This window comes from Rhinatrema bivittatum, chromosome 8, assembly GCF_901001135.1.
Source record: "Rhinatrema bivittatum chromosome 8, aRhiBiv1.1, whole genome shotgun sequence".
NCBI lineage: Eukaryota > Metazoa > Chordata > Amphibia > Gymnophiona > Rhinatrematidae > Rhinatrema > Rhinatrema bivittatum.
Window position 1 is genome coordinate 190,506,959 of NC_042622.1, and position 26,017 is coordinate 190,532,975.

Genomic DNA, 26,017 nt, shown 5'->3' on the forward strand with positions numbered 1-26,017 from the left:
GTAGATGTCCCTGCTTCAGAACAGAACCAAATTTTCTTAGCCATGAAGAATACATCAAGGGAAGAATTGTTGCTATGCAAGTTTCAAAGGTTTTGAGAGATTAACTGTAATTAGAAACTGAAGACTTGCAGATGGCCCATGGCTGTTTTGAGACCAACATGGTTCCATTGAAATCAGGTTAAAAAAACCCAAAACCAAAACTTTAAAAAGTGTTTTGTTTATATTATGTAATGTACTGATCTATATGTACTATTGAGATACACCATATGTATTTCTGTACAGTTTGTCTTGTCTCAAGAGGCCACACTTCAGAGACTACTGAACAGCAACCAGATTGTGCTATGGGGAATGTAAAACCCAGGGGATCCCTTTCAATCACTCTTAAAGACAGTCCACACGAAATGTTATATTCCAAAATAAAAAATAAACTCTACTGAATAAAAAAAAAAAAAAATAAGCAATCCAATGTTACAACAGCAGAACTCAGTTCAGAAATGCAAATCAGTGGTTTCTTGCATAAGTTGAGCAGAAGGATAAAGGCTGGGACCTTCTACCAGATTGTACTGCCCTAGAAACCTCACTACGGTAGGGAACAAGAAAGTTTTCTTCCCCCCCTCGGAAATGGTAGCACACTACCTGGTTTGTGATACAGTTTCCTGAGCGGACTCCTCTATCCCTTAGCCTGTGGGATAAGAACCCCTCCCGAGTCTGGATGCTGCTGTCTCCCTTACAGAACCAACTCCAACCTTCAGATGGAACGAGAGGCAAACCACCCACCCTCTTTCTTCTTGGGGACCTTTGAAAGCACAGCCCCCTGCTGTGTCCCCTCAGTAACTTCCTTGATGACTGTAGGAGTTCTCTTTTTAAACCCTTTTTGACTTGGACCACCCTTTAGGGGATGGACTGTGCTATCACCAGACCTAACTACTACACCCCTTGAACCTCCCATATTCCTCTCTTTTGAAGGGAGATACCTCATGTTTACCACTGATGCATCAATTGTGAGTTATAATGGCCATGTACAGGCCAAATTCTGGCAGGCCCCAAAAAGGCGCTGTCACAGCAAGATAAGGAACTTTGCCCAGGTGAACTTTAAAACCTGGTCTCTGTGGAAAATGAAGAGGTCTTGTCCTGATACACTGAAGGATACCTTATCAGGTGTGCCTGTCAGTTCCTGTGCAAATATAAAGCAGACAGAGGGGCAATAACTTAAGACCCTAAGTAAGTGTCAGGGATAGCCAGGCAAGCAGAGGTCAGAAATACCCTCACACTTAGAGGGGGAGGGCAGCCTGAGATGGAGAAAACCACTCTGACACACAGTCATGGCATTTCTCCCCCTGAAGTAAGGGGGGGAGGGGGGAAGACCTGCAATGCAGCAAAGAAGAAAAGAGGGTGCACAAATCCTGAACGCAAACCCTGAGACAGAAGGCAAGGAAATGACTCCTGGGGAGAGTGGCCCTGAAACCAAAAGGAGGAGAAAGGCTGAAGCAGGGGACCCCCTGAAGAAAAGAGGGAGAAAGAGTGCATAAACCCGGAGAGTGAGAGCCTGTGCCGTTGTATTCCTGAAAGCAAAGGGGGGCAGAAGCAGACCAGCCCTCCCTGCTATCGAGAAGGGAGAAGACCAGGTGTGGCCAGGTGATCAGAGAGAGGAGACCCCGGCTTAGGTACGGAGAGTGACACGGAGGAGTCATAGAAGGCGAAGGGTGAGAACCAGCCCAGACAGCTGGCAAGCACCAGAGCCAGAAGCTAAATCTCCTTCCTGCACCGCCTGCCCGCACCAAGCCCAGGAAGCAGGCCTCTCGCCTGCCCTCATTCTCCAGACAGAGCCTGCTTCAGAGGTGAACAGAGATATCGCCTGAAGTAAGTTAGCCAGAAGTATTAATATCTTAAGCAAGCTAAGGTTTATGACATGTGTGAAACTACCCATGATACAGAACTTTCTCTAGGGAAAACTGGTGCTTAGTGGCCAGGATGATAGAGAGAGGAATTGTTACTTTCTAAATGCTATGTCCTGTCAAATCTGATACATAAAAGTCTGTTTCTGAGGAGAATACACGTTGTCTTTTCCCTGTCGTAGGATCACAAGTAAGGTGGGAGGGCAGCTGGCAGTGTCTTGTAGCAGACAGATCCCTGCACCCCTAAACCTGCTTACAGTTTTTTAAGGGAAGACCTAGCTCGCCCTACATTAGTCTTAACAAATGTGAATTGTTTGTTTTTTTTTCTCATAATTGATCTCACTTGTGACTGTATTTTCCAACTGTTGTGGCAAGCAGGTGTCTAGTGTTGGTATTCATATGGGCTTTTGCTTAATTATTATTTGATTTAAAGATCCAGCATGAGATTTTATAATGGATAGTATACATCATAAATTTTTCTGTTTGATAAGGAAGAAAGTAAAGGAAACAAAATCCTTTTCTATCAGAATAATATATCAAGTCTTTCAAATGAGCTGGTACCGTACATAAGAACACAAAAATTTGCCATACTGGGAGAGACTGAGGGCCCATCAAGCCAGTATCCTGTTTCCTACAATGACCAATCCATCTCACAAGTACCTGGCACGATCCCAAACAGTAAACAGTTCTCATGTTGCTATCACACAGTAATAAGTAGTGGCTATTTCTTAAGTCTACTTGGTTAATAACATTTATTGACTTCTCCTCTAGGAACTTGTCCAAACCTTTTTTAAACCCAGCTATGCTAACTTAAGTTATGCATCAGCAGATTTGGTCAGTTCTGGATGAATACTGCTGATTTTTTTATTTTTGCTACCATCAATAGGAGTTACGTCTGAGGGAAAAAGAATAGTATTTACATATCTGCCCAACTATTTGTGATATAGGTATTTTCAGGTGGTGTTAACATAACTCCACATATTCTTGCCAGTTTTATCTTGTCTTAGATTTTCAACTGCCTTTTGGTTTATTTTATTTTATTTAGATTTATATTCCACCTTTCAGCCTCTTCTAAAAGGATTACATTCAGTACCGTAGGTTTGTGGGAGATAGAAAATCAACACTGGACTAAAACCTCATGCTAGTCCGAGGTTGAGTTGGCAAATTCCTGAAGTAGGATGCTTGCAGACAGCGAGGAGAGAGAGAAGCTTCTCCTAGCACTGCTGATGTTAGCTGTCTTGGTTATGATATGATACTATGACTAGAATCTTGCAGAGTTGCTCAGAGGTGAAAGCAGGAAAAGAGGAAAGATAAAATAAATGGGGGTGACCTGACTTTGGGTGGACAGAAACACAGGGGATTTGCTTCCATGCCTTTTTAATTTGAGCTTTTCTTCTTTTGTCCCTTTCTAAAATGGTCCAGTTGGATCAGTACATTCAGAAGAATTAATTAAATAAAACTGTTCTCCTTTTGCTATCTTAGGACTTGCTGTATTAATTTTTTTCCCCCTATTGGCATGGAATGGGAGAAAAGCCGTATTTTTTTTTTATTTTTAACCTATGAATTAGGAGAATAAATTTTGATTTATCTTTTTTTTTTCTTTCTTTTCTTTAGCTCAAGCCAGGTCAGAACAGTTGCAGAGACAGTGACAGCGAAAGCATCAGTGGAGAATCGAAAGCATCCCATCGAAGCCTCTTTTGTGAAAGACTGAGTGATGTAAGTAAAATATAGTTTAATGTTAATCTATTCAAATAAGGTTGGTTCAATTTTTTTCCTCTATCCTTTTGGATTCATTGCTTTTGTGTAAATATGATGCAATGTTTTCCCACACATCCAAATAATATACAGCTGTAGAAATGAAACATTTTATAATTTTACATAAGTAAAGAGATAAGAGCTCAAAGTGATACTGTCTTTTCAGAGAATTATTTAATAAATAGAGGAGATGGATGCTTAGCAATGACTGAACTAATCTAGTAAATAGAGCAATACCACATTAATAAAACGTAAGAAAATCATTCAAATAATAGATATGTAAAGGACATATTTAGCAAGGACGATACTATATACACATTCATATTTTATTTATTTTAATTCTTTTCTATACCGACATTCATGACACAAGTCCTATCACATTGGTTTACATCAAACATGGGATATTTAACATTAACAATAATCGTAGCTAGAGAGCTACTGATAGAGTTAAGGGAAGAGCTAAGTTACAATGAACGAGGGTTACTGGAACTTGGAGGTTGGAAGAGAGTAAGGAGAGAGGAATGGTTGAGTAACAGTATAAATATATGGAATCACAACAGTAAGAGGAATAGATGAATGAAATATGTTATAACAATAGTATCCACAAAATAAATATGTAGAATAAAATAAAATATCGAGTGAGGAATATAACGTTACTGATTAAATGGTTAAGGATAGGCTTTTTGAACAGCCATATCTTTAGTTTTTTTTGAAAGGTCAGTGGGCAATGTTCCCGGCATAGGTCAGGAGGCAGGGTGTTCCAAAGGGATGGCCCAGCTGCGGAGAAGGCACGTTCCCTGGTGGAGGTGTGAAGAATGGATTTGGGGGGGGGGGGGGGATGGATGTGTAGGGTTCCTTTATAAGCAGTTCTGACTGGTCTTTTTGAAGTGTGGAGTCGTAGCGGGATTTTTAGCTCGAGCGAGTGCTGATTGTGGATGGTTTTGTGAATGATAGTGAGAGATTTATAAAGGATTCTAAAGCTGATAGGTAGTCAATGGAGATTCCTGAGGATGGGCCTGATGTGGTCTCCCCGGCTGGAGTTGGTTAGGATTCTGGTGGCAGCATTCTGGAGCATCTGCAAGGGTTTTGTGGTAGTTGTGGGGAGGCCTAGAAGAAGGGAGTTGCAGAAGTCGATTTTAGAGAAAAGGATAGCTTGGAGGACTGTCCAGAAGTCATAGACGTGGAGGAGTGGTCTACGTTTTTTCAGAATTTGTAATTTGTAGAAGCAGTCCTTTGTTGTGTTAACAAATTTTTTTAAGTTTAGTCGGTTATCTAGTACTACGCCGAGGTCTCTAGCTTGGGCAGCTGTGGCGGGAGCGGGGTCAGGGAGGGAAAGGTTATTGTGGTCCGAGGAAATGAGGCTTGTTGAGGACGAGATTGAGACTGAGACTGGAGAGGAGGAGGTTGATGGGGTGAAGGCAGCTGTCCCAGAACTTAAGGGTTTTGGGGAGGGAATCTGTTATGGGAATCAGGATCTGCACAGCATTGGCATATATGAAATGAGTTAGATTTAGTTTAGCGAGGAACTGGCAGAGGGGTAAGAGATAGATATTAAAGAGGGTAGGGGAGAGGGAGGAGCCTTGGGGTACTCCAAGGGATGAACTGGTAGAGAGGGATTCTTTATTGCTTATTCTAACCCTATAGTATCTGTTGCTGAGGAAGGACTCAAACCATCTGAGGACTGTTCCTGAGATACCTATGTCTGAGAGGCAGTTTAGGAGGGTGGAGTGATTCATGGTATCAAATGCAGATGAGATATCCAGGAGTGCCAGTAGGTAAGGTAAGGTAAGGTTGTAAGGTAGGAAAGCTGTATCCCAGGTCTCACCCAAATGGGCCTGTCTCAATGATAGTACTTTTTAAAAAAAATAACCCTATATTCAGCAGAATGTAATGCTCGATTTGATGTCTGTGTAAAGATACCTGTGTAATAATTCCCACTGTAAGGACCCTATGCATTTCATGTAAGGCAGGGACTTCCCAAACCTGCCCTGGGGATCCCACAGCCAGTCGGGTTTTCAGGATATCCACAATGAATATGCATGAGATACATTTACATATACTGAGTCTCCATGGTATGCAAATGTATCTCATGCATATTCATTGTGGATATCCTGAAAACCCGACTGGCTGTGGGGTCCCCAGAACAGGTTTGGGAAGCCCTGATCCAAGCATAGACTCCATCGGGAAAACATGAGGAAGATAGTATGGCTATGAACATGGCATATCTTCTCATCTAGAAACTGATAACATTGAAATATTGTTTTGTGTCTTGTACTTTAGGATTAACTCTGATGTAAGGTAATAAAATTATAAGGAACAGCCCTCTCAGTTCAAGAAGAACAGATAAATAGGAGCTGTGCTGTAATCTCAGTGAATGATGGACTCTTGTTGCTGGGAGGTGCTCTATCTGCTACGGAAGTGTGAATGATGACATACAATTCTAAGACTTTGGAAATAAATATGCATGATCAGCAAAATATAACACTAAAAAGAGACTGCTTGGTGGTTCTAAATATTAAGTAGACTGCATTTGTAATAGTATTTTTCGGGGGGAGGGAGGGCGTTGAGGGGAAAAATTCAAGTTTTGAGTCTGAGGCCTACTATTGAGTTAATTAATTTAGCCAAAAATTCTCTCAAACTGTTTTGCGATGATGGATTATGGACCACTAACTGCAAATTGCACAGATCATAATCTACAGATGATGAATGTTGAGCAGGCCTTGTACCTTTTCTCTTGTTGCAAACAAATTCAAGAACTGAGATCATTTACATTTATTAAAAATTTATAACCCGCTCGCATCCATTGCTCATGGTGAGGAACAAAATTATATATAAAATCTTAAAAACAAACATGACATACTAATCCTAAATCTTAATACACAGCTTATGAGCTATCATACTTGCATATATTGATATCACCGATGACCGATGATCAAACGTTTTAATGAGCCCAAAAAGTGACCTACCACAATGAAACACAGAGGATATTATCATTCCTGCTCAGTTAATTCATGGGCTCAAACACCAATTTAAATATGTAGGTTTTCAAATATTTCTTAAATTGACTTAAACATGACAAATGAAGATGTTCAGGCAGTGAATAGGGCCTGTAATCAAGAAAGCTGTATCCCAGGTCTCACACAAATGGGCCTGTCTCAATGATAGTACTTCTTTAAAAAAAATAACCCTATTTATTTATTTAAACTCTCTTCTATACCGTCGTTAAGCCAGTAGCCGTCACAACGGTTTACAGTGAGGCACATAAATTAATGTTGCTTAAATGTGTTTTATTTTAACAACTAACAGGTGCCTGTAAGATACGGTACATAGTTTCATAATAGATATTAATTGGTAAGTGAGATAGTTTATGCTTAGTTTTATGAGTAACGGCTTTAAAGTATATTAGAGTCTACATGTTATTCAATACTGTTTGAAAAAAGTAAAACATACTCAAATTGAGTAGGTGGAGCGTGTTGATGTTCAAACTCATCGCTTTCTACGTATCCCTGGATTCTATTCTCCATTCTCTTTGTGATATGCTTGTTCAAATAGCCATGTTTTTAGGCTTTTTCTGAATAGTTTAATGTCTCTTTGTAATCTGATTTCTGAGGGCATGGTATTCCATAATATAGGTCCTGCTAAGGATAGGGCTCTGTCCCATACTTGGGTTAGTCTTGCTGTTTTGACTGAGGGAGTAGTTAGTAGTGCTTTGTTTGCTGATCTCAGGTTCCTGTTGGGGACGTGTACTCAGAGTGCTGTGTTCAGCCAATCTGTTTTTCGTCATAAATTAATTTATGTATGGTACATAGCGTTTTGTATTGTATTCTCTGCTCAATGGGTAACCAGTGTAATTCGATTAGGGTGTCGCTGATATGGTCTTTTACTTTTTCCAGTCAGAATTCTAGCTTCTGTGTTTTGCAGTATCTGGAGTGGTCTAATTGTTGTGTATAGTAAACCCAGTAGCAGGGCATTATAATAGTCAGTGCTTGGAAAAATTAAGGCTTGTAACACTGATCGGAATTTGGTTGGCGTTAACATTGGTTTAAGTCTTCTAAGAGTCATAAGTTTGTTGTATCCTTCCCTTATTTTAAAAGATATATGTTGTTTCATATTTAGTTCTGTATCGATTATCACTCCTAGGTTTCGTACTTTCTCAGTTAGTTCTATCTTCTGGCTGTTTTTGAGTGTGATTGGGTTTTGAATGATTTTGAATGATTTGATGATAAATTTGCAATACAAGATTTAGCATAGATACAGCACTGGTGTTAATTGTTTTATAAATTAAGATAACTATTTTGAATATCACCTTCCACTGTATTGGAAGCCAGTGCAGGGAACGCAGCACAGGTGTAATATGCTGATTCATGCTTGTCTCAGAATGCACGCAGTGGAGATCTGTACAATCTGCAGTGGTCTTGGTGCGTTCAAGGGTAAACCAAGCTAAACAGAATTACAGTAGTCAAGACCCAAAAGCACTAAGACCTGCAAAACTGATCGAAAGTCACCTGCAATAAGACTGGTTTCAATTGCCTCAGCATTCGAAGCTTGAGCAAAGCAGCCCTAGCAATGTTCTATATATGATATGGCATAGATAGACTGGGATCAAGGATGACTCCTATACTTGATGAGCCCAGAAAACAACAAGGTAGGCAATCTAAAAAAGCCATGAGGAAAAACAAAAGAAATAGATGCTCAAAAAGTCTTTTCCAAATTCTTTAATGGGTGGAGACATATGAAACAATTGATAAAAAATCGCCCGACTCAGGCCGAATTTCGCCACCTTCTACATATTACAACAAATTGGCCCAAAAACACAACGTGTACTCCAGAAACCTAAAAGTACTAGTACAATATATCAAAGCGATTTTGCTGGTCAAAGTTTATTATTACAAATCGCCACCAATTCTAGGGTAATAAATGCAAATTAGTTTTGTAGGACCAGTACGCAAAAAGTCTGTATATCAATCAGACCCACCATGGTAAGGTCACATTACTTTATTGTATATCTTAACTATTTTAAGTGTTTTTTTCTTTTTTACTTAAAATTATGCCATATTGCTACGGGAACTTCAATAGGAAAGGTCTATTCAACCTATTCAAACATTGTAGATAAATATTCCAGATGTCAAAACGCAATAATTTTACTCCATTCTAACGGACAAAGTCCCAGTACTTAGCTTGTAACAAAGTCCCAACGCGATCGCGTTTCGAACCTCACGGTCCTGCTTCAGGGGGAATCATCAACTCCACATCTTCTTCCAATTTTTTCTTTTGTGGCATCAATGGTGGCTTCCTGTGGTCCTTCCTCAGCGGTCTGAATTCAGACTCGCAAGTACATAAAAGTGACCTTACCATGGTGGGTCTGATTGATATACAGACTCTTTGTGTACTGGTCCTACAAAACTAATTTGCATTTATAACCCTAGAATTGGTGGCGATTTGTAATAATAAAATTTGAACAGCAAAACCGCTTTGATATATTAAACATACATATTGACACAATAAATCATAAATACTTAAAAACATATATATAAAAACATACATATTGACACAAATCATAAATACTTAAAACATATATATAAAAAACATAAATAAGTGTATAAAAAAGCAAGATAACCTTAAATTAAAATAACTTGGAGAACCTCACATTAAAATAAAATCAAATGGAACAGAAACCAGAAGAAATAACATAAAAGACATATGGAGTGAATAAAAGAGCATATCGACAACATCAATCTAAAAAAAGTCAAAAAAAGATCTATGTATATTAAAACAATGAATAAAATTAAAAAAAATCAATTGGTCACTATGAGATTAAATGCTAATCTCAAGCTATTTATTAATTAAAAATATGGATCATGAATATTATATGTGAAAATGTACCTCAAAGTGACTTCTCAAATTTGAAAACAATTTGAAATCAATCATACGTGAAGTTTGCGGATGGATTTTGACCAATTGATTTCCTGTTCAGAAAAGGTAAAACAGAGCATAACAAAATGGCATGTGAAATAAAAGGAGCCCCGAAGTACATCAGACAATGAGATTCTGTTACTGTAGGAACTACTCACACCACGGCCTCATTGGACCAATCACATTTGCACACTTTTTAATCTACAGCATTTTGGCATTAATTATTTCCTAAATATACATTGTGAAGTCAATGTTCAGTAAGCCAATGAGCAGAGAAGTTATTTGGATAAAGTTACACAGTTACACTTGGCCCTCTACATTTTTTTTATGTTGCAAGCTCAAAATAAATCCTAATACATTCCTAGGAAAACTAAAAAAAAAATAAAAAATTGAAGGTCCTTAAACATATTTAAGTGACTAATTATGCACCCTGTTGGAACATGGAAGTCTTTAGCATGCTCAGCACCAGGGGCTTTGGGTTCCCTCCTGTGGGCTCCTGCCCTTTGAGGGATGGATGAGGGGAGTGCCTGAATGTTTTTAGCTCTAGCCTGCCTCTGACACTGCTGGCTCAGTGATCATTTTTTTCAAAAAAGTTACAGGTTCAGTTACTGCCGATCACTGCACACAACAAGATCAGTCAATGCACAAGGTTTAAAATTGACTCTGGGGTCTAGCAGTGCCAAATACAGAGTTGGAGAGGCAACAAGGTGTCAGGAATAAAGGGAATAGGCCTCTGTTGTAGTAGTGGGGAAGAGGGGAAGAGGCAGGTGACAATGTGGGAATGGTATACTCCAGGGACGTTGTATGCCAGTCCTTAAGAGCTGCAAGCTGGACAAGGTGTCAGGAAATCCTTTATGAATATGCATGAGAAGAATTTGCATGCATTCTGCCTTAATTGTATGCAAATCTATATATGCATGTTCATTAGGTATATTCTGAAAATCAGACTTGTTTATGTTTCTTAAGGTCCAGAATTGGACACACCTGGTATAACCTATAATCCTATATTCACAAAAATAGTTGATGGAAAAATGTGTGTGATGTATTCTTATGTCTGCTTTATTCTTAGTATTTTAAGTATGATTTTATTATAGGTTAAGTTTTGTTAGTATTCTTTTGTTATATGTTTATTTATGCTATGTATTTTAAATTGTAAATTGCTGCTAATCAAAAGAAATTAACTATCTAAGCGAATATAAATATAGCTCATGTGTGTAAAATTCCTGGAGGCAAGACTGAATTGCAGAATAATGATCTTTACTGTGTGCTCAACCGCTGCTTTAGCACCTTCCCACCAAAAATACGTTTCGAAATGAAACTGTAATGTATGCAACCAAAGCATTATTTTGTGGCAGTTCAATATGTACAATGGATTGCCACCGCTAATCTGTGTATGTGTGATGTGGTGGAACAGCACTCCATTAGCAGTGAATTGATACTGGCACAACGCAGAAAGAGACAAATAGTGCCAAATGAGCATGTACTGATAACATGGATAAAAGTATGGGATTAATCGATAAATCCTTAGTTTACTGCCATGTGGAGACTAAAGGCAGCTGGGGAGGTCTTGGCTAAAGAAGTCGGTGTGCATCTTTTATTCCTTCACCTTTCCCCCCTCCTCCAGGGTGGCCTTAATCCCTTGAACGGCATCAAAATGCCAATCTGCATTGAGGGAATATAATGGCCTATGTGGTGCCGTTTTTTTTTTTTTCGTTTTGTTTTGTGAGGCTGGATGCTTAAATGCTTTGTAGCTTTATGCTAATTCCTCAGCAGTGCAATCAAATTTGTGTCGTAATTAAAGCTGTCAGTTGGAAGGCAAGCCAATCGCCGAGAAAACACAGCATAACAAATGAAGTGAAATGATTCTGCGTGTAGCTATATTATGCTTCGCCAGGCATGAAATTAAATAAGTAATTTGATGTTGACATCAGAAATTGAAATGATACCCACTGTTCCCTCATTCAGCTAGACCTGCGTAAACAATAGGCAGAACAAACGAGCACAACAAAAGGGCTCTTCCCCACCTAGCTTCCCCAACGATACACAACATGTGGTAGAGCAACTTTTAATCTGAAAACTCCTGATGTCTGCAGAAATTGCTGTCTTTGGGCCCCCATCTTATATTATCTGGAGAAATGTCCACCATCCAGATTTGGCACCATCCTAAGCCAGCACCTCGGCCTCATCTTGCCTTGCTCATAAGCCGCTTCTTGGCGGACGTAATCCTGGCAGGTCAGCTGTGTTGCTCCTCTTCCTGACAATGATTTTGGCAGAAAAGGGGGCAAAAGATCCTTTAGGCACGGAATTTTGAAGCAACTATCATGGCACGTTCACTAGCCAAGAACATGCTGTCTTTAGAGAAAATCCAGGAGTGAAAAGGAAGAGGTAGATGTTGCACATGAATACCTAACAAATTATTACTATTGTATTGTGTATTATGTTCAAGCTGAATCCCTGTTATATAGTAAACAATAAACAGTTGTACATCATACGGTCATTGTTTTCCTTTTATAACATATGTGGGAACTTCCATTATCCATAGATATCCATTATGTGGTTCCAAACCCTTTCCATATGCCAAATGGGGAGAATCTTTATCATCCAAAATTCACAGATGATGTTCTCTGGGCTGTGCAATGAAACAGATGAAAAAAACGAGCCAGGTCTTGGCAGCAGAGGTGGGGCTATCCTCAGGTTTGTTTAGGAGGCTGGCTGACCCCCTCAAAAATCAAACCTGTATACTTAGAAGCCAGCAGAATATTACATTTGACCTAAACTCAGAATTGAATCTGAGGACATGCTCTTGATACAAGTATAGCATGCTTTTCTCGTCGTGCACTAAAGTATGACAAAGTTGTACATTGGTGAATCTAGGCAGATATCAAGTCACCCACCCAAACATTCCCAATATGTGAAAACAACCTAGATCTCAGGGCATCCTATTCTTGTTACATAATTCGTTTTTTCCTTTAAAAGAAAAAAAAAAGTTATTTTGCAGAGTTTGGCCTCAGCCCTTTCCATTGTGCAGGGATATTAGTGAAAGTCAGAATCTAAGGCGGCCAGTCACAGAGTATAAGTCTGTCTTATCCTTTTGCCATATTTTATACCCAAAACATAACATGATTCTGTGTACTCAAAGATGCATTGCCGGGCTGTTCTAGCAGGATATACTGCCTCACAGTTTGGTAGGTGCCTAAAACTTATGCCCCTAAGGGAAGCACTGAGCATTCTTTTTGAAAAGTAACTCTTTACTAAGCTTCTTTAACAAATCCATTTTATCAAGGACGTTATGCACAGGGGGAGTATAATTTTTCATGAAATTTGACTGGGTAAATAGGTATTTAAGAACATAAGAAGTTGCCAAACTGCGTCAGACAGAGCATCCATCAAGCCCAGCATCTTGTTTCTAACAGTGGCCAATCCAGGATACAAGTACCTGGCAAGTTCCCAAATATTAAATAGATCCCATGCTACTAATGCTGGTAATAAGCAGTGGCTAAACTGGCTATTCCTTAAGTCAACTTGACTAATAGCAGTGATTGGACTTCTCCAGGAACTTGTCCAAACCTTTTTTTAAACCAAATTCTCTGGCATCAAATTCCAGAACTTAATTGTGCATTGGGTGAAAAAGATTTTTCTCCAGTTTGTTTTAAGTGTGGTACTTGTTAACTTCATGGAGTGTTCCCTAGTCTGAAAGAGTAAATAACTGAATCACGTTTACTCGTTCTAGTCCTCTCATGATTTGTCCTACTCTGTCTGGCTGGAAGCTTGTTCAGGGCTTCCATATGTGCATGTGGGCTTCTAGCTGGGTTAGAAAGAAGCATTTCTGAGGTAGGGTGGGTGTTTAGGTTAAAGAAGGAAAACAACATATGCACATGGGGATTTTAAAATGTCTTGCTTTACATTATGCCCACACACATAACAGGTATAAAGCATGGAGCTGCTTTTAGCGTTCATGCTGTACGCTAGCTAGTTTCTCTTTGAGCTACAAATAAGTGTGCGAAAAGTACCCCTGTGTTTTGCAGCTACACGATCTACTCAGAATTACTCACCCAGGTCTGTTCTAATCAAGACCGCTGGGAAGTAATGCTTTGGTGAATTCTAGACTAGAACCATAATATTAGATAAATAAAACATCACTAGTTAAACAATTTTACAAATATGTAGTTTTGGATTTTTGGATATGGACTGGAATAATGACTGGGGTGTTGAATTAATGCATCTTATGATGTGCATTATCTTCACAGAGGTGATGCAATGAGCCTAGAAGTGACGCACTATTGTCATTGCATCACACGTTCCATTTGTAAGTTCATTTCTTACAGTCCTGTATTCGTATATGCAAGGGCAATTCACAGTAATTGAGATTTATAAAGCCAGAAAGTGTATTCATGCAAGAACATGGGGCTCAGCTCTTCCCCCCTCCCCCATTTAAAATGTAAAACGTCCAATTTATTATTCAGTTATTCTACCATCTTTTTGTATTATTTCAAATATCCTTGATCAAAACTACGGATGCTTAGGTTGAGAATTTGTGACTAGGGCCTCCTGAAGCTAGTACATTCGGCTGCCTCTCTGTGCCCACACATTCTTTCCATTTCACAACGCTAATTATGTTTACAAAATGTCTCATTTTCCAAAGTGTTATGTATGCGCTACCAGGGCCCTCTGGGAATAAATTGGCAAGCAGGTCATGCTCTGTAAAAGTCATCCAAACCCACTGGGCTTTATATATATATTTTTTTGAAGTTCATTTGCTTTTTTTTTTTTTTTCCCCTCTTGCCCCTGGTGGCCACGAAGCGAAGTAGCTTGAGTCCAGGGCATTGAATGTCAGCAAGTCGGGGAGGCTGGCTGACGAGTGTCTGTTTAGTCTCAGTGAAGGGCGAAATGCCATCGTTACCCAGCTGCCTGTCAAATAAATTGGCAATTACGTCCTCGGCAGAAGCTTGGAATTCAGTAAATACCAGGTTACTATCTCTGAGCTGTTGAGAGATGCAAGGTGGGGAAGGGGAGGCGGAATTAAGCAATGCCGCGCTTGCTTCAGGAGTGGTTGACAAGGAGCAAGTACACTGGTGTTCTGATGTGGTGATGAAAAGCCCGGAAAGGGCTGATAATGAGCTGTGTGGATTGGAAAATGTTAAAAACCTATCACTTATTTTTCGCTTTGTCTTTTTTTTTTTTTGTGTGTGTTTTATTACAGAGCTCGGCTCCTTCCAGCTTGGGAACAGGCTACTTTGTAAGTCTATCTCAACTAGTGTTTTGTTTTTTTTTTTTTTTTTACTGCATGCGCCTCCTCTGAGGCATTGCATTGCTAATGAAACCTAATCTGTTTATTCCGTCAAATCAAGCCAAAATAACCACCGCGCGGAGTCTGCTTTGGTTGACTGTGGGTGTCATATCGCAGATAAAACATTTTGGAATTCAGACCGCTCTGGCCTCCGTTCCCTCCCACTACGCACTGCCAGCAGAAAGGGAATTCTAGCTGTCAAAGAACAGCAACACCTGCTGGCGAGGTTAAAGGTGCACACGTGCTGGGTAAAGTTGCTAATGAGCTTACACTGACCGGGCCATAAAGGGAGACTGGGATGAAAATGGGGAAATCGCCCAGGATTAAAAGAATAATATAAAAATAGGAAAGACTAAACTGGACAATAGTCTGTGATATGATATGGGCTGAAATGTATGATTCCCAGCATTCTAGTAAGCAGAAAGGAACAAAGTGATTGCTTTTTAATCATGCCATGGGAGTGCTGTGATTCTTCTAGGGTTTAAGCTTGAAAGTTGCATCTCAGGCTTGTTTTCACCCCAAATCAGTTAAAATTAATTTTGAACCAGCACGCCAAAGACATACGTTGAAACGTGTTTAGTGGGCAATTTTTAAAGGGATTCTATGCGGAGAGAGCCCCTTTGAAAATTGTACCTCTGTCTTCACATCCTCCTCCCTGCCGCCCCCTCCCACCGGCAAGGAAAAATACTCATGCAGTCCACAGAGCTCAAACCTTTTCTCCCAGGTAAAAGATCTGGAGTCGGGGGGGGGGGGGGGGGGTGGTATGCCGGCAAAGAATGTTTACTACCTGGTGAAAGTTTGCACCCACAAACCTTGCAGTGATTTTTATAACCCTGGTCCCTGCTAAGCCAGAAATTTTCAAAGGGAAACTCCATGGAGAGTTTTCCTTTGAAAATGAACTTGCAGGTTCCTGGAAAGTCTGAAAATTGGCCTCTTCGTGGGCTAAGGAACCCCTTAGCTCTTCTTGAAATCACCAATGTTCTTCTTTTCCTCTTCTCTCCCCACTGGGGAAAAAAAAGGTTTGATATATGTAAAACTTTCAAGTTATTCTCAATGATTGTACCTGTTTCCATGGTGTTACCTGGGATTCACAATGTTTGTTTTAAATGACTCGAGAGCATGAACATTAATCCAGTGTTTTATTTCCTTTCTGTTTCCCTTCTAAGTCCAAAATGATGTCCTTGAAACATACGAGAAAGGATCACGTCATTTCTAAACATGGCCCATTAATTATTGCCGTAGAGTAATTATGGTCCTCAAGGAAAATAAGCATGAGTTATGGGAAGTATTCCTAAGCCAGAAGAACATATGGCTATTATTAAACACTAGGGGTTTATATAATAAAAAAATGTGAAAATTGTCATTACTTCCACTGACGGCTGGCATACCTGTTATTTAATTAGCTTACTGGCTCTACAATGGGAGACATTTCATGAGATAACATTTGTAGATCTACACACTTATGGCTCCCTGGAAGAATGTCACACAAAGTTTTAGAATCACCATTAGGATTCCCTGTAAGCCCAGTAGTGGGGCTTTGCTCCTTATTTCAAAATTATTGTCATATGTAAAGTACGTCTTCTAAAGTACATATTCATTTTTGAGTTTATAGCAGAGCTTCCTGAACCTGTCCTAATGTCCATATGGCCAGTCAGGTTTTCAGGATATCCATAATAATGAATATGCATGAGAGAGTTGTTGGGTTTTTTTTGCATACACCTGGTCTCCAGTGCATGCAGATTTATCTCATGCATATTCGTTATGAATATCTTGCAGAGCTGACTGGCAGTGGGATCATCTGGACAAGACTGGGAAGCCCTGGTCAAAAGGCCTAACTAAAGGGAGAATAGGTTCCCATTGTGCATTTCTTTCCTTAAAATTCCTTTGCATTGTGTCTTGCTGAGTTATATACAGTCTAATTCAAGAATGGTTTGAAATCATAAAGTAAAGAATGACCTTATATGTGCTGTATTTAAGATCCACAGTGTTATACTGTGAAATGCAGCCCTTCAACAACATAAACATTGGTTTTATGATTCTGTAAAAATGTGTGAACAAATCAGATCGTTTAAAAAATTTTAATGAAGCGATAAGTGTGAAATTAACTGAGCAGAAAGGCATACTATATACTTACATATGGGACACCAATAAGGGTATGTCCCCCCCTAAAAAAAAAAAAATAGTTGTTTTTGTGTTATGTCATTTCATATTTGTCTTGTATTTTTTTTCTGTGCTTTTTTTTTTTGTTTTGGATTTAGTGTTCATTAGTTTTTTTTACAGTGCGTGTACTTTGCTAATGAGTGCAAAAATGACATAGCAAAAGAAAACGAAGAAGGAACTAATATTGGTGTATCCTTGTCATTTTAAAATCACAGCATATACCTAGAAACCAGCGTTTGAGGGAAGGATGAAAGACAGCATGGAAGTGGCTGCACTATGCACCATTTTCCAATATGTCTATAGGTGGCAATTGTGTCCCTTAACCAGACTGTATTATATAACTGCACATTTGTTTTTTGAAAGGGTTGTGCTTAAATGCAGCTAAATAAAATCTTACACCCATCCGTTGTGCTCATCACCAGGTGGTCCTGGTGACCAAGAAGGGTATGTACATTACCATTATCAGCAGTCATTCGTATGTTGTCCAGAAATATGAGAGAAAATAATTTGAAATGTGAGAGTCAAATGTATATGTATATTGAAAAGTAATTATCAGATATTCAAATGATGACTGGATTTACATAACATACACCAGTTCTCCATACTCAGCAGGGAGCAGTCCATTTGGCTTGAAATTTAAATTCTAGTTTCTGGAGAGCTTTGCCACCTTCTGGTTTTCCAAAAGGTTGATGGATACAAAGTGTTTAAGAAAAAGTGGAGTAAACTGAATTACAGAAGCACAGACCACATCCAGTGTTGTTAGATGCCAATAGCCTGCAAAGTATTAAACCCTATTTAGTAGGCCGGCATTATGCAGTGTGGTTAAATGTGTGTTCCCAGTAGTCTTTATGATCAATATATTATATATTCATGTGGTTGGAAATAGTTTTTATTCAATTTCTCAAACTAAATTTACACCTACGATATTGAAGGGGTTTTTTTTTAATTTTATTTCATTTTGGAAAACTTGTTTCTAGAATTGCCTGTCTTATTTTCAAAAGCCCAAAGTTTTATTAACTTACATGGAGAAAATATACACCAGATGTCTTCTGTAGTACTAGACAATGAAAAGAAAGCTTCAAAACGATGCACATTCCATGTGTTTCCAATAAACATAATTATTGTGTTATCAAGAAATATTGGCAGACTATAAATGGTAATTTTCTTTTCTTTTTTGGGGTAAGCTTAAACCTACAAGAATTTGATTCCATTCAAAATTCTCCTGGCACGAATCCAAAATTCAACACCACATTCACAATCTAAATAGAGAAAAGTTGAGCAGTATTCATGGATTTGAAGGAGACAATTTTGCAGTAGCTCACATAAATTAGATGGCAAATGCATGTATAAATTGCACCGGTTTCTAAAACTAACAGCACAGAATTAGATCTCCGGAACTGTGCACAACTAACAAAACTATAACAGCACACAATTATATCTCCTAAACTGTGCACAGACATTTTTTGGGGAAATTTTATGGGCACGCTTTTAAAAATGCAGAAGTACGAGCATAAGTGTAAATTCCCCCCCCCCCCCCCATACCTGTGAATTTTTCATTTTCAGTGACACTGTGGTTGTTGTGAATTAGGGAGGGGGTGGGACGTAGGGGTAGGGACTGTATGTCAACTTTCTCGATCTGTCATCTGCACACTCGTTCTACACATTCACATGCTCTCCTACTCTCTTAGACACACACATGCTCACACATGCTTTCATTCCTTTCATTCACTCACACATGCTCACTCATTCTTTTACACTCCCAATCTCACTCCCTCCTTTCTCTCCCACACACTCTCTCTGTCATGCTCAAGCTCACACTTATACACACAATCATTTTCTTTCCCTCCCCATTCCCCTTCCCCAGCAGCAGCAGCAGCAACCTCTTCCTTTGGACTGGTGCAGCTGACAAGACCCTTCCTCTTTCTTCTGGCCACAGTGGCTGACGCTGATGCAGCTTCTTAGACCACACTTGGGACTACGACTCCTTCCACTGCCTAGACAAACCAGTGACTTCTCCTCCTTCCTGCCTCTGCAGTATCATGACAGTACTTCCTCTTTGGTGCCTACAGGGGCCTCTTCAGCTGCGGCCCAGAGTTTTTTCAGTATTTGCCCAGATACCCAGCAATTAATTTAGAATTCCAGAGGTCTATATTCCAGAGGTGTTGTGTTTCCCAGCTCCACTCACCCCTGATGCCCAGGTCTTGGACTTGGCCCTTCCTCCTTGGCAGCAGTAGGCAGTCGCCTATGTGCTCGTGCTCCTGCTATGCTCCCAGGTTCCTCCGACAGCTCCATGGCCTCCTCTGGTCCCGGTCAGGTCTCCCCACGTGCCTCGAGGAGAGACGCCACCATCTCCAGCCTGACCGTCATAGCGCTCGTGTGCGCACCTTCACTGACTTTAAAGGGGCTGCGGAGGGAAACCTTCCCGCGGCCCCGGATGATGACATCTCTCAGCCTTACTAAATAAGGTGGGTCCCGCCATTCAGTCTTTGCCTTGGCAACAGGTCTCCACGCTTCCTGTCGTGTGCTTAGTTGCTGCTCGTTCCTGTTCCAGTACTTGTTCCTGTACCAGCGTTCATGTTCCTGCTCTAGTTCCTGATCCTGTTCCAGTCCTTGTGTTCCAGTTCCAGCTTCCTGTTCCTGCTACCCTTTGAATGGATTCCTTGGCTTTGACCCTCACTTGCACTTGACTACTCTCTGGATGGATTCCTTGGTTTTGACCCTTGCTCGGACCTGACCTTGTCTTCAGCCACCTGCCCTGACTTCAGCTTGGACCTGATCTTGTCTCCAGCTGATTGTCTTAGGACTTGGCCTTCCTTAGGCACCTGCCTACTCACAAGACTGGACTTAACTTGTTCCTAATCGCTCACCTGCTTCTGTCTGTCTAGTCTTCTGGAACCTGGCCTTGTCTTCGACTTTGCTCCTTTGGACCCTGCGTCTTGCTGTTTCCTGGCACCCTGCTTTGGACACTCTCCGGGATCAACCACACAGAGGCCTGCCTAAGATCAGCCGGCCCCAGTACCTAAGGGCTCAACCTGCGGGGACCGAGGGCTGGTGAAGCTCCAGTCGGCCTCCACTTCCCATTTGGCTCCACCTCCCAATGGTGGGGACCCGTGGGGGTTTCCCCAGGTGTAGTGTCAACTCCACCTCGGGCCAAGGGTCCACCTCCACAACAAGAGGTCCATAATGTGCAGCCACACTATTGAATATAGCCACCTATTTTAAAGGTAGCTGGCTACCTTTATTGGCTAAGTTTAGGACAGCAATTTGGCCCAACCAGACTTAGCTGAATAAGTTATCCAGCTAACTCCGAATATCAGTGTTAGCAGGATATTTTAACTGGCTAACATAACTCCTCCCCAAAATGCCCACAGAATTCCTCTAAGTTAGTTGGCTAAAATATAGCCAGCTAAGTGCCCAAATATGAATTTAGCTGGATAACTTCTGAGTTGTCTTTCTAAATGCTTCTAAATATGGACCTCCCAGAGTCTCCAGTTTGAACCCAGATAGTTCACATGTATGTGCCTCTCTAACTCTGCCTCTGGGAATGCCTCCTTTCAGTCCTTGGAGACGTACATGTGAACGTGGCATACACATATAATTTTATCCGTCTGTCAGGTGGGCAGTTTTATAACAGTATTATACCTGTGGAAATGCCTTTGAAAATGACCCTTTTGTGGCTTGATTTTCAAAATGAGTCATTTTTTTGTGAGCTGAAATGGCACTTTGAAAATTGGTTAGGGAGTTGTATACATAATAGCACATGCGAAATCCCCTTTCACATGTACTTTTACCCATAATAACATGAGATATTCATAGGGGGCATTCTCAGGGTGGGGAAAACATTTATGTGAATACATGTACACACATACAGAGTTATAACTTTCTGCATATATGTGTATACGCATTCATGGACAACCCGTGAATTTTCAAAGCGGACTTAGCATGTAATTCTGGCTAAAGACTGCAGGTCCAAACTACCTGCAGAATTTAGCCCTTCTTGGTCTTTGTAAAATTACCCTCTCTGTTTCAGCCTATGAAACAATATGTCCGGAACTAGAATGCAGATGCTCATGTAACAAAGCTTGTGTTAAAAATTTACCATGCATGATAAAATTGTAGTTAATATACTATACAACAAAATCTTTGGGAGTCCATGTTAATAAAAATTGTAGACGCAAAAGTATACATGTTAGAAGCATGGACATCTCCCCAAAAAATAATATTGTGCATGCTAACATGCCTCAGGAAAACCTGTGCTAAATGACTTTAACTGAAAGGGAATTTCTACATCCACCAATAAAAGCCAGCCTCCTTCCCAACCCTCCCTCCACCAAGAGTAACATCATAACCTCCCTCCTGGAATGTCATCAACCGTCCTCATAAGCGTCATCATAAACAACCCCCAGAGCCTCCTCTGATCCCACCCACCAGAACCTTCTCAGTAGGAAGTCTGACCTCTCTTCCACCTCTCCAGAATGAAGGCTTACCATTCCGGAGGGTCTTGGTATTTGGGAGCAGAATGTCAATGCCATTCTGCCTGTACTGGCACTCACTGAATGACATGGGGGTACTTCACCACTCTCACTTAGAAGTGAATTTTCAAAGAACTTACGTGTGTAAAAGAAGCATATATCATAGTAATTTTCAAAAGCTCATTTACGTACATAAATTCTTTAAAACATTCAGTCCCATGAAGTGAATTTTCTAAGGAGTTATGCAGGTAAAAGTTGCAGTTTTCATAAGCCCATTTACACACATAAATTCCATGTATGTGCATAAAACCTGTTGAAAATTACCTCCTTATTGCATAACTTGCTATTTTTAGTATGTACAAATTGACCTTACCGGGCATGACAAGCCTTATTGCATAGGCCTCTACATTTCTGAGGAATATTACCTGTTATAAATCAAGAAAAGATCAGTACTATGCTATAGTACAGGAATTTTATAATTAGAGTGATGAACACCTGGACAAACTTCTAGGTGGGCAGGGCATCCGCTGGATAGATTGACACCCAGAGCAAGAGTAGCTGTTGACACCTTCCTTCCCTTTTTGGCTTGCATGATCACAGATTTTCAGACTGATTCAGGAGGAAGGCTGAGGAAGGAAAAGGAAAGGCAAAAGGATTGACGTGGACCTGTTTTTTATTTTTTATGAACAGTCTTTTAAAAAATTCACGTTGGCCGTTCGTGCTATATGGAATTGGCAATGTGATGAGGAGTTAGAGTCCCACTTGCAATATTGTTGAAATGTACGTTAGTTCTATGTTCATAAATAAAAATATAAATATTAAAAGGGTTGCATGCCATGGTGCCCGTGGTCATGATACCCAGGATGGTCGCCCTTGAGAGAGATCCTAGGTGGTAGGAGTCAAGAATAGGGCAGAATTCAAGCATGATTGGGACAGTCACATCAGGACCTCAGTGATGGGAAGAAAGAGGGAAAGACCATGGATTGCCCACTTTTTGAAAGCCTGCTGTGTCTTCCAGAGTGGGTGGATGAAGTGGTACTTTACGGAAGACTTCCTTCTATTTAATTATTTATTTTAAAAGATTCATAGCCTGCATTCTCCATAGATCTCAGCAGGTAACCATTGCATGTACATAATCATAAGGAGTAAAAAAATAAATAAAACAAAACATATAAAAAAAACAGTAAAAAGAGAAGACAATAAACAAGCTGGCTAGCACAAAATGACAAAGGCTGCAGTTACAAAGGAAGGAATTATAATGGAGAAGGGAGGATTGTCTTCAAAAGCAAGATGGAATAGGTGAGTTTTCAGCTGCTGCTTAAAAGATCTTGGACATGAAATCAACCAGAGAGGTTCAGGCAGAGTATTCCATAAGCACGGACCTGCGATTGAAGAAGCCCGGTCACGAGTTTCCACGGGGAGAGGGGACCTCAAGCTATATACCAGGATTTCTCTTTTAGAAAGAGTGGGCTTCTAACCGCAGATAGAAGCACATCCGTTATAGAGCCAAAGTTCGAAATCCAACATTCAAAGCCCTTTCTACAGGTATTTTACCCACCGAAGTGGGGGCTTTAAATGTTGCTCAGCCTGTCTGCAGGTAAAATGTAGGCATGTTTTTCAGCAACATGGATACTTTTATCTGCAGACTCTAGGGTGGAGAGAGAGGAACAACGTGTGTAAGTCTGCTTATTCAAACCTTCATGCATTGCTCCTGATTAAAAAAAAAAATAAATAAATAAAAATAAAAATTATATAGGAGATAGCAGAGATAGCAGGCACAATCCCTGTGGGTAATTTTTCTGGGGGCAATAATCAAAGCAAGAACCTGTGCAGGCTTTAGCCTTGATTAGTGGTTCAAACTCCAAAGTCCCTGCAGAGTTTGCCCCCCTTGGAACATAATTAGTCTGTGATGGTGCCCACACAAGAGGAAGAAAAAAGATGGGAGTTTAATTTTGTATGTTGGGGGGCTTGGGGGAGGATCTTGCTGATCAACTTAGCTGTTTATATAGGTCCAGGCTGTGCCACTTCTAAATAAGTCAGAAAAAGATGGTTTTAAGTCATCACCATTAAGGGAGGAGCGTTACGGACAACTGACTCTCTGGGCTATTCTGTAAAGCTGCCTTCAGTGATTTTGAAGGCCCCTAAAGTCTTTCTTCTCATCGTCTCCCTTGGATCACACATTCTTTGCCTTTGCTTAGGCCTGAAGGTAACAGTAATGAGAGAGAGAAAGCAGAGAGGATGATTTCAGGCCCGGATTTAAGGTTTTGGCGCCCATAGGCAGAGTGCCACGGTGGCGCCCCCTTTTTAAGCTATGCTGGCACATGGCCCCTATACAAACCAGAAGCAGGATCCTCTGGTCCAGATATTTGGCACCTTAGGCAGTTGCCTATGCCTAAATCTGGGCCTGGAATTTGTTTCTCCTTGTTGAAAGAAAAAGAAATGTGGTTAGAGAAGGGGGATAACCTTTATTAGTTTTAAGATGCGAGATTGCAGGACTATGCAGCCGCCTTCCTCAGGTTTTCTGTTCTCAGACATACAAAGAAAATCTACAATAAAAATAATAGCTGCAGACTGTTTACATAAGAATATTGGCATTAAAGAAGAATCCTGGCACACGGAAGACGGGACCATGAGGCTCAGAACAGTATTCACTTTTTAATGCATGAACTTCATTTTGTTTAATTATTCGGAGGTTTATGCATTGGTTCACAATAAGTCAAATTCACATTAATCACACAACCGCACAGTCTAATACTCAGAATTTAATTGGGGTATATTATATATTTAATACACATTCTCATATTCCTGCCAAGTGCACTGAACATTTGGAATACAAACTGAGATACTCTACTTTGCAATATGCCAGATAGAGAATACTGAAAATTTCCATTTATTTCTAATATATTAAGAGTGTTTAATATGAATACTCTTGCTTGGCCTTTCATGAATTTTGAAGATTCATTCCTGATCTATCTATCTATCTATCTATCTATCTATCTATCTATCTATCTATTTAATAGCATATGGCTACTCTCCTTGTTTTGTAGATTTCAGCCTCTGATATCATCCAGCAGTATCCTATTAAAGGTCTATTACATATCTCTCTGCATGTGCTCCATTCTCTAATGAAGCATACTGTGCAACCCTTATATACATATAGATTGATGGACAGTGAGATGGATGCAATGCAAGCTGCTTGAAAGCTGCAGGCCCCCATTTGAATCTCTAGGTGCATCATGGATAGCTGTGAACAATCTGCAAATGGCTGCAGTAAATTAATGGAGTTGCCTGAGGATACCACAGATTGCCTGCAGGAATAGTGTTGTATGTGGAGAGACTGGTAAATAGATGGATGCACTGTACTTATTTTTTTTTTCTGTTCTTAAAGGTGGGCTATTTTTTCCTTAAAGATTCTATCCTCTACCTTTTTGAGGATGAATCCATTTTTCATAGTCTTTTTCTGTAAGTCTAGTTTAGAACACAGAGAGAAGAAACAAAGACATTTAAAAAATAGTTTGTGACGGGGCAAGAGGTGCTTGTTGGAAAAGAAGGTGAAGTAAGATGGTGATCCAATGATAGACATTGCTTTTTGAACACTGCTTACCTGTGTTTTCAGGAAACTGCTTTTTTCTTTAAAGTATTCTCTTTGTGACAGTGGTGAAAAGGAAGGGAAGACTAGAATCTTCCCTTCCGATCCCAAGTATTTCTGTTTTAGGGCCAGTGGATGCCTTCCAGCTATGGTGGCCCAGAGGCATCTTGGGCAGGACTATAAACCTGTTTATCTTACCCCAATGACAGTGCTTGGCTCAAGTCTCTTTCCCTGCCTTGTCACCAACAGCATTTTGTCTGCATGAGGAAGGCTTGTCATGTGTTCTTGGCCTGCCCAGAGTGGAGCTGGCCTATGGAGCTGATGGCAGCTAATGGCAGTGAAGATGAATAATAGTTGCCATTAGGGTTGTAAACTTGGACCGCAAAGGTGCCTTGCCCGCTCGGCTGCCGGCACTGGCCGAGTCGCAGCATTCCCCAGCCCCCACCAGGCCCCAACGCAGCCTCTCTGCAGCGGCGTCTCCACGAGGGAGATGCCGCCGACTTCCTGATTCTAACCCCGCCCCTTAGGCGCGCGCGCAGGGATTCGGGGTTTAAAGGGGCCATGGCGGGAAATCGCAGCCCGGCCCCTGGGATGACGTCAGACACAGCTGGGCATTTAAACCCAGCTGCTCCCTGCACACCTCACCTTGCAATGAGGTTAGCTTCTTAGAGTTGTGCTAGTTGCTGCTCCTGTCTTGTTTCCTCTCCTGCCCTTCCTTGACATCTGGCTTCGGCTCGTCTCCTGGCTCCTGACTTTGGCCCATCCTCTGGATTTCTGCTTGCTGCCTGTCTCGACCATGGTTCGTTCAGTCTCTGCTGTCTGCCGCCTGCCGCGACTCCTGGCTACTTCCTCATCCTGCTCATCTGTTGCCTGAATTCTTCCAGACTGCTCCATCCAGGAGACCTCGCCTAAGTCCAAGTGACTTGGGTCCTCACGGGCTCCTCCT

General features: G+C 40.7%; 1 protein-coding gene across 7 annotated transcripts in view; it reads left to right on the forward strand.

Moving 5' to 3' along the window:
- AUTS2 (activator of transcription and developmental regulator AUTS2) overlaps positions 1-26,017 on the forward strand; it is a 1,828,564-nt gene that overhangs the window by 729,150 nt on the left and 1,073,397 nt on the right. For all 7 annotated transcript variants that reach the window (XM_029612215.1, XM_029612220.1, XM_029612218.1 and 4 more), the window contains exons 3-4: positions 3,510-3,611; positions 14,764-14,799. In XM_029612215.1, coding sequence (XP_029468075.1) covers positions 3,510-3,611; positions 14,764-14,799 — 138 coding nt within the window. The remainder of the gene's footprint in view (positions 1-3,509; positions 3,612-14,763; positions 14,800-26,017) is intronic.